Source organism: Nannobrachium achirus (assembly GCF_963921795.1).
Source record: "Nannobrachium achirus genome assembly, chromosome: 3".
In the NCBI taxonomy this organism is placed as follows: domain Eukaryota; kingdom Metazoa; phylum Chordata; class Actinopteri; order Myctophiformes; family Myctophidae; genus Nannobrachium; species Nannobrachium achirus.
This window is the reverse complement of record NC_137812.1, coordinates 33,247,540-33,257,445: the sequence shown is the minus strand read 5'-3', so window position 1 is coordinate 33,257,445 and position 9,906 is coordinate 33,247,540. Positions and strand designations below refer to the sequence as shown.

Genomic DNA, 9,906 nt, shown 5'->3' with positions numbered 1-9,906 from the left:
ACACTCTCGCATTACATCGCATCATCGCAAATGGCAATGCTCATAGTTGTGTGTTATAGTGCAAGTCGCTAAAAGTTTGTAGTCATTTCTCTATTTGTGTGTGTGCACAGTGTAGGCCTATATAGAACTTTTTCCAGAGCCCTGCCGTAGAGCTGCGGTGTAGTCGCACACACAGTCACACACACATACAGTAGCCGCTTGACACCGCAGTTATGGTTGCCGCTCTGGGAAATCAGTCTATTCTGTGCATTGCAGTTCTCAACATGCCACGGCTTTCAAAACCAACAATAAACAAAAGGATACATTTAACAGAAGGACATAAACTGTACAATATAATATGAAAGGGTGTTCTGATGATTTAAACTAAGTGGTGCTTCTGATCATGATGTTGACCTTGACAACAAAGGCCTTTACAGGGACTCTTGGTAGAAGCAGCTCTGAGGATCCATACCAATCTTCTGAAACCTCCCACTGAGCAATATGAACAGCTGCTGTGTTCTCACACTGGGTGGGATTATTATATAGAAACCACACTGGGAATCCTTTTGAACCAGCTTGTACTGTACACTTAGTCCCTTCCATGCACGCAAACACACACACGCAAACGCTTGCGAGCTAGGACGCACGCACGCACGCACGCACGCACGCACGCACGCACGCACGCACACACACACACACACACACACACACACACAAACAGTGCATCACACCGCACAGATTCCTACTACACCTCATTCCTGATGGCTACCATTTGTCTCTAATGATCTGTCATCGTCACCCTGGCCTGCATACTCCCATCTTCATCTACATCTCAAATCATTTTGTAATAATTTTTCTTCCTTTGTCTATATCACTGACAATCTCCCTACGCTCACAGTGATCCTCTCCATCTCCTGGAAAACTATGAAGCTTTCCAAACAACACAGTGGAATTAACAAAATCCTAGATATGCATTCCCCATTTTCCATCTCAAGTTGTTATCATCTGCTAAAGTTCAGTATTAATACCCTTTAACATTTTTTAGTAGCCAATCATTATTTACCCCCAATTTAGTTGTTATGCCAATTAATTCTTTCTCACTGATATTTCTGTGTTGTCACTGCTGTTGTATCCTGCCAGTGAGGATCCCCCACCGGGAGGACATAGGGCCTTTGTCCTTCTCCCCCCCGCCCAACACTCCGTGTTGACAGGTGCCGCCCCAGCCCGTAGGAGTACATACAATGACCACCCTTGCATGTACTCCTCCCTGCCCATCTTCCCTCCCCCGAACACGGGCCAATTGTGTTCGCGTAGATGCCCGACAAAGCCGGATGCACTGTGTTATTAGTCACTTTTGAATCGCCCCCATGAGCAAACAGCTGCCTGGTAAAGTGAATATTGGGGCAATTGTGAACCAGGAGCCGAATCACCCACTGCCATCTGTTTTCTGTCACCTTAAGTCAGACTGTGATGAAGAGCTTCTCCATGGTGTCTCTGTGATTGAATAATAAAAGCCCAAACACATCACTGTTCAAACATGAGACATTTTCCTTGATTGGACTGAATGGCAAAATAGAGGCAATCAGGCCCATGTGACCGTTTAGGATACAGACTGGACTCAAGATGAATGGCTGTTCCACTTCTTGTGATGGTGGCTGTGGAATTGCCTTTTCGTACCTCTACGAGTGGAAACGTGAGGTCTTTGTAGAAAATTGAGGTCAGTCGCACCAGGGGATGGGGACTAATACACTTACATGCCTGGATTGCATTGATTTTTTATTTTATTTTGTAAAACTTTTTTCTGGTACTTGTGAACATTTTCGTTGCAATAGTAAATAAAGGCTGAACTAGAAAGGTGCACTCTGCGGAGTGTACATCTCTGGCTGGGTTGCCAAGTCAGGGCTGTGCAGTATGCACATTAAGTTGTGGGTCGCAAGAGCTTGTAGATCGGCTATTTTCAAATGGCCTAAATGTATAGGGCTTAAGTGATAAGTGATTAGTTTTGTAATAATAATCCAAGTCTACAAAGTATACTAAGTTTTCAAATACTTTTAGTGGAGTAAAAGTACAATATTTGCCATTGAGATGTACTGTAGTGTAGTGGATGTAAAAGTACAGAAAATTGGAAATACTCCAGTAAAGTAAAGATACCTCAGAATTTTACTTTAAGTACAGTACTGTAGTACTGTACTTTACTAAAATGTAAAATTCTTTCATCATACACCCATCGCTGTATTTATTCATGAAAACATATAATCGTTCTGCTGGTCTAATACATTCGTGCTAGGCATCTATAATTGTAATGTTGTTGATGATTGATTGACACATCAATAGACAGGGATTGAGAGGTTGGCCACAAGCTGTGGGACAGACTCAATAGAATAGATGATGTACCTCTCCCTGCCCGTCCCAGTGAGCGGAGACCTAGTGACCTAGTTCAGGTTCTCACGACTCCAGCCCACACAGAGGCTTTATTTAGATTTTAGAGACACCCACTAGGCAACAGCCTGGCGCACGCACACACACACGCACGCATGCATGCAGACACACACACACACACACACACACACACGCGCACGCACGCACGCACGCACGCACGCACGCACGCACGCACGCACGCACGCACGCACACAAATCATGATTATTAATGCCTTTATATACCAATCAGCATTGGTTATCTTGCATGGAATAATTCTGTAGACGGCTTGTGTCCGGGCTTATTCCCTGTCAGCTGCTATTTAGAAACACTGCAACAGGAAATGAACTTTTAGAATGTTGATCTTATCAAGTGTGAAAAGATCTGCTGAAGAAGCATTCCATAATAGATGTGAAGTCTGATAATAACTTTCAAATCATTAAGAGGACTTGTTCAAAGCCGTTTGAGGGACTACACACACACAGGGTTATTTGCAAAATAAATTAGCTTCGTTTTTTTGGTGAAGTACCCTTTTAATTTTAAGTGACTACTGATTAGCAGCTTCCCGATGGATGCTACGATGCTCATTCAGCCAATTTGACAAGGCTGCTGCTTGCTGAACAACCCTCCAGAATGAGACAAGAGATATCATGAGAGACTGCAGGTGCTGGGGAGAGAGGCTGTGCACTGCAAACACAGTACATGTACATTTCATGCAAATGTCCTGTATTACCATACATACTACTTCCATCTATTCATGGGATGGAAGGAAGCGATTGAATTTTAACTATAGGTAAGATCCTTTGGAGATCCTCGGAGAAGAAGAACCCATCAGGGATATATGTTCTCCATATAGCATAATATTAAACTTCTTGGTTGATTTCTTCACCCGACTGTCCAGGATGCTTTCGTGAAAATAATGATTGTAGTTGCAGTTATTCATGTCACGTTTTATTCATTTGAGCACACACAGATTGTTTGCTGCCCATGCCTTTATAATAAAGGTAACTTAATAAGGACAGTAAAGTGAGTGCTGGCAATTCCTGAATGTTATATAAACCTTTAAGCTCTTTGTATAAACCTGGTTGAGCAATACTTGAGCCTATGATTGCTGGTTTGCTATTCTCAGATTTCGCCCTAGTCTAGTGTTTTCTTTGAAGCTGGTGTGTCGCTCATCTTAATTGTAGAGAAGTGAGAGACGACAAATGCCAAGGGAGAGCTTGTTGAAGGTCACTGGTGGGCTCATATTATGGGCCCAGAGTTTTCGTACTTAAGGATGCTATCCTGCCAACACCTTTCCATTTACCATCTCTCACCTCACTTGCACTGAGTTGACCCTGTTTAGCAGTAACCATAGAAACCCTTTGCGAGCCTGTTTAATCATTGAGTGTAATGGAGAAGAGACACAAAGTCCAACTGGTTACCTTAGCTGGGTTGACTGACTGAACTTCAGTTTCATCATGAATCAGAATTTGGTCAGAATCTATTCAGAGATGGACCCTTGAGATGCAGCATCTTATTTTAGAGGGGCTCCTCCTAGTCACATAAGTAACATTACATACAGTACAAAAACACATGACTAAGACATTACATACAATGCAAACACACAACACGTTCAGTACAGTTAGCTTGCTCACCATCTCCCACCCATACCCCCAACCCCCAACTCTTTATTTATATTTTATCTATTTAAGAAAAAAACTAAAAAGAATGGAGAATACAATACGTTGGCTTGAGTCAAAAATGTACATAGAGTAAATAAAATCAATATTAGAAGCATGAACAGGTTGTTTCAAGATGTGAGTAGAGTAGGCCTACAAGGAAGTCCTGAAGCGGCCAAAAGATGTAATAGATCCCCTTCCAATCAGATGGAGCTTTGTAGTGGAATGTCCCAACATCCATATTCAGAAGTAATTTTTTGGGGGGACAGTAAAATAGGGATGTTGTGAGTGCCTAAGTGGACAGTTGAAGTGAACACATTTAAAAAGGAATAGGTACCAGTTTCCTTCTTGCCTCAGGCTGCATCCAATCAAGTGAACTATACAGAGAACCAAATCAAATGCAGCCTTCATCGATATCCTACTTTACTGCATGAATCCTCCACTCCTTACACCATTCTATCATGAAGTGTGACACATGCAAGGGTTTGTGTAGGCTAGTTGGGGGTTTATGTGATATTTTAAATAGAGTTGTTCCGATACCCATATGCCTAAAATGCTGGTATTGGCTGTATTGGCGAGTATGCCAGTTTATGCCAATCCGATACCTACCGTATGTCGGGTGTATAATGGCACTAATCAGCACCAATTACGTCATCAATACCACACCAAGTACAGCAAGAATTGCTCTATGCAATTCTGAAATATGTATTACTGTATATTGATTCGTACTATAGATCATACTCAACAGACTTAACCAAATGTAGTATTTATTCATGGTAATTAAAAGTCCGCTGAGAACTATCTTAATACAATTACAAGCTGCACCTCACACAGTGAGACGACCTGTCGTGTGCACATGCACGTTAGACACACACTGCTCAGTTAAGCCCATGTCTAATTAAGGTGACAACAAGCTAACATGACAACATACCACAAGCAGTTCACCTGTGATGCATGCACATTGCACGCCGCGGACACAGAGAAGACAAGAGACAGGGAGAGGGATGTAGTTTGATGTTACTTGTCAGTAATATTCGGGTATGCTTTACAGAGTTTTTTTTGAGCGGTGGTAAACCGCTCCATAGAGTGGCTGTGCGTGTGTCTGTAGCCACTTTTCCTCAGCGTTTTACCATAGCAATGTGTTTTCCTCAGCGTTTTGCCATAGCAATATGTGTGTGTGTGTAGCCATATTACATCATATTACATCACCAATTACGTAGCCTGTATTACATCACCAATTACCAATTGATGACACCACCGCTCACTTCACATTGGGTGTGATTCTTTTTATATATATACTTTATTGAGTCAAAATATGTTAAGACAATACATCATTAAGTACATCACAGAACTTGATCATCCTGTGAAGAAAAAACTATGTAACCTTGTTACACACAAAAATATAATTTGCTGCTATGACAACTTTTTTGCAGGACATTTTCTATCCTATGGGTTTATCGAATGAATTAGTGTGGTTGCTGTAGGCAACCAGACTATTGTTCTTTTCCATTTTTATTTCACCCAGTGTAACCCTTTTTTCTGTAACCTTTTCTGTAACCCCAAAAGTCCATTGAGTTCAACAGACTTTTTCTGTCCAAGCTTCACGTGTCATCATAATAGATAGGTAAGATGGAATTCATCAGGAACAGTTCACATTCTCCAGGCTCAAATCTTTCTATTTAGGCTGTGCATGCCTGGATATGGATCCTTGATATGCATGTCACCTATAGGAAACATTCTTATCCTGCTATCCTGCTGGTTTCTCTGGTTAGTGTGGTTGCTATAGGCAACACACTATTATATTCGATGATATCCGGGTTGTAAAGCCCGTATCAGAGTCGGGTCGTGCCGTGTAGTCTTTTTGAGCGTTAACGTTGTAGTTTTATGACTCAAAAAGACTACACGGCACTACACCACCGCGGACCCGACTCTGATACGGGCTTAAGGCTGAATATCATGGACAATGTAATGTACAATCAGACACGATTGGTGAGAGAGGGCGCAACCGGGTCGCAACGTGGTCGGTAGTTTTCAGCGACCGGGTCGCTAAATCAACCGACCGGGGCGGTAAATCACCGACCGAGACGCTAAATCCACGGGGCTAGGTTATTATAGTTAAGTTAAACACTAACTGAAACTGTAATGTGTGCAGTGTTTACAAAACTAACTAAAAGTTAAATCATATAGAAAATGTCCTTACTTTTAGTAAACAAAACAAAAGATGTAGAAGCTGACAGCGCTTGCTATTTTCAGAAACTTTCCAAATCTTACCCCTGATAAGTATCATATAACAATAAAAACAAACCCAAAAACGAATAAAACCAAAACTAACATTACGTTTTTTCAAAAAATAAATTAAACTAGGAAACACGCTTTAATAACTAATCAAAACTAAACTTTGAAATTAAAAACAAAACATCTAAATGAAATTTAAAGAAATCTAATTGAAAATGCAAAAATAGAGGCGCATTTAGATAAAGGCTCTATAGAAATTCAGACCGTTTAACATTTCTGAAATATTAGAAAATATCTGTGGGTAACAGACAGCATTGTATTTGAAACATTTCTTACAGTATTGAATGAATGAATGAATATTAATTGTGCATGTGCTTTACCATATTTCATTGTGTGCCTTTTAGTTCCTATGTACATGTACTGTTCAGTATGTCTGTGTTAGTCCGCTCCATCCTGGATACATACGTATGTATCCTGCCCGACTGTGCTATTGATCTGGTCAGACTGGGCTTCTGGTCAGGCCTTTAATTGTCTCCTTATCAAACATTGTGTTCCACACTGAAAACATAAAAAAAAAAGCTGACTTCACAAAATATGCATTAGCCTAGATACAGTAGGTCAGAGACATGATGTGAGTGTTATCTCGTGGGCAGCAACACATCCAAAGGCACTAGGCAAAAAAACAAAACAAAAAATGAAGAAATAAACAAATGAAGAAAGTGTACTCGTAACAGAAATGCTTAACTTCTGAGCTATATCAAGTGAGTCGTAGGTTAGCACGTCTTCATGTGCAGCCAGGTATAACTGGTGGAACCGGACAGGGTTATTTTTATGCTGTACCGTTAAATACAGCTTGCTGTGTTGGGCTGAGGTCTATCAAGACCTAAGTAACTGCTACAACCTCTGCTTCCTAGCCCATAACAGCCTCATTCTGTTGGAATCTGTAAAACCAAACCAGAAATAGATGAGGGGATCTTCCTTGGAGATTGTAATTGATTCTTGGATCAGGAAAGAAAAAGTGTGACACACTGCTTTGGGATTTCTGCAGACAATTGATCCATAGAAATTAGCACAGTAATTGTGGCTTCTTGAAGTTTTGTCCTTGTCTGAGATGTTCGCTGCATTCAATGCCTGCTCCCTGCTTTGTGACAGCACGTGTGGGTGGGCTTTGTGCGCTGCTAGCATGTTTGGTATTATTAGAATTGTGTGTGGCGTGTGAGTTCTACAACAGTTATTGTCTTTTTGGGACATTGTTCCCATATTTCCCGTGTTTAGATCAGATACAGAACTTAACAGTCCACTGTTTCACACAGGCATCATGAGAGGTGGTGACAAGGGTGTGCTCATCAACCCAGGCCAGGCCGCTGACATGGTGCAGCTTGTGGGAATCTGCGAGCCTGACTCTCTTGTCCGAGTCGTGGACAGTCCAGACAAAGATCATCATGTCCATCCCACCACTGGCAAAGTGCTCATTATCCGGGCACCAGGCCAGTGATGCAATTCTTGCGTGGTGTCCATAGAACTCATCTTTGACTGCATAGTTGTCTGCTACGGTGTAGACCGTGATCACCTTCTCGTCCGTGACTGCGAGGTAGGCTCCGTCGTGGGAGTAGTCCATGACCGTGATGGGCCCCTTAACCTCCAGGATCTGGCCTTCTTTTTTCAGCGTGTTACCCTGGATGGAGTACAGATGAACCTTCCCTTTGTCATCACCCACTGCAGCAGTACTCCCTCCACAGTGCAGAGCTCCGGCCTCGGGGTTGTAGCCCAGGTTGTCCAAAGAGAACGCCTTCTTCTTGTCCTTCAGCAAGATCAAGTGCTCAATGCACACAACCAGTGCCAGCCCGCCTGGTGCCACTGACACACATTTAGGCTGCGAATCCATCTTCACCACGTCAGAGTCACTATACACCTTTTTGTTGAGGTTGGTGTAGCGTACTGTGTCGTCCATGCTGCAGGTCACCAACTGGCCTGCCTTGTCCACCACCATCTTGTTCACCTGGTTGGTATGGCCCTTGCCCGCAAATGTATCATTCTCTCCGGTTTCCGAGTCCCAGTAATTGATGTGTCCGTCATGACTGCCGGTGTAGATGGTCGTCCGCCCTTCATTTTTGTGCACCGTTACAGAATGGATGGAGTTGATGTGACCCTTAATTGTTCGCAGTGGCCGGTCTGGGTTTTTCTTGTCCAGGTAATTGATATATCCGGCCAGGGAGATGCTGAGGATGTGACCGTTCTGCCACAGGCACCCCAGCTGCTGGTCCATGACATCAGGGCCCATGTTGAACGTGGTGACAGTTGTGCCCGTTCCAACGTCCCACAGCTTCACAGTCTTGTCCCCTGAGGCAGAGATCAGCTGGGAGCCGTCGGGGCTCCAGCTCACCGCATAAATGCCTCCATCGTGGGCCTTCTCTCCGCCCAGCGAGGCTATCTTTTCACCAGTGCCTCCATCGTACAAATTGATTTGACCGTCAGCACCAGCTGTAACAAATTGGCTTCCATCTGGGGAATAACGCACGCTGTTGACAAAGCCGCTGTGGTCGTCTCTTGTGTTCTTGAACTTGAAGGGGGGGCCTTCTGAGAAAGCGACTTTAGTGTCATCACTACCAGTGACCAGGAAGTATGGCCGTGCCTGCCTGATGTCTACGCTGTTTATGACTTTGGAGTGGCCGATAACCTCGCCCACTGAGGAGCCGGTGTCCACTAAGAACACAGCGCCAAACTTATTTTGTCCCTCCCCCACAACGGCGATCCTTTGGCTGTCCTCCGTCCAGGCAATATCCCTGATCATCCCACAAAATGGCTGGTACTCATGTTTGAGCAAGTGTTCCTTCTGGGTGGTGTCCCAGATTCTGATCTTCCCTGACACATCTGCAGAGGCAATGTAGAAACCACTGGGCGCATACTTGGCAACAGTCACCTGATGAGCATGCTCTGTGTAAATGTCAGCTATCGCAGGGTTTTCAATGTTCCTGATAACGACGCTCTTCCCGTTGGTGTAGAGGAAGTTGATGCCTTTGGGATCTCCGCCAAGCACTTTGGCGGCGCCCCTCGTTACTGAGGGGAGACAGGCAAATACATGTTTGAATTCAAGAGACATCTCCACTGCTGTTTCTTTACTACGCTGGCTGCAGTCTTCGACATCCTATATAGGTTGACCAGAGCACTGGTCTGGCATCGCACACACAACGCAAACCGTTGTCATGCACGCCTAACAACGCAGACTTGCTCAGCCTGGTGCCCTTGCAAGTTCATTCAATGCCAAGGGCAAGCTAACACCTTTAATGGTACATCACCGCCAGTGGTTCCCTGATGACCTGGAGGATGTCTCTGCTATATTCTTCCATTGATATAAATAAAAGCAGTTTGGACAGATTAATCCAACCGTAAGTGGGTCAAAGAAATGTATCTAGTGTGTGAACAATGTAAGATATAGCAGCAGACCAGACCTACTTCTCCTTCTAGAAGTGATGGCCTTGAGAGACGTATTGACAATGTGATGTGATTTGATGTGATGTAACTAAATGAATAGATGCATAGTCAGTTTGTCCAGACGGCTTTAGGATGTATTAGTCACAAAATTCTGTTAAGCTGTCATTTGGACAGTGATTGATG

General features: G+C 43.4%; 1 protein-coding gene across 1 annotated transcript; it reads right to left on the bottom strand.

Moving 5' to 3' along the window:
- Positions 1–7,567: 7,567 nt before the first annotated feature.
- On the bottom strand, positions 7,568–9,391 carry LOC308282184 (WD repeat-containing protein 1-A-like; the record flags this gene model as incomplete). The annotated part of the gene is made up of 1 exon (XM_080722529.1): positions 7,568–9,391. The coding sequence occupies one exon, from the start codon at positions 9,389–9,391 to the stop codon at positions 7,568–7,570; it is 1,824 nt and encodes a 607-aa protein (XP_080578655.1).
- Between the last annotated feature and the right edge of the window lie 515 nt (positions 9,392–9,906).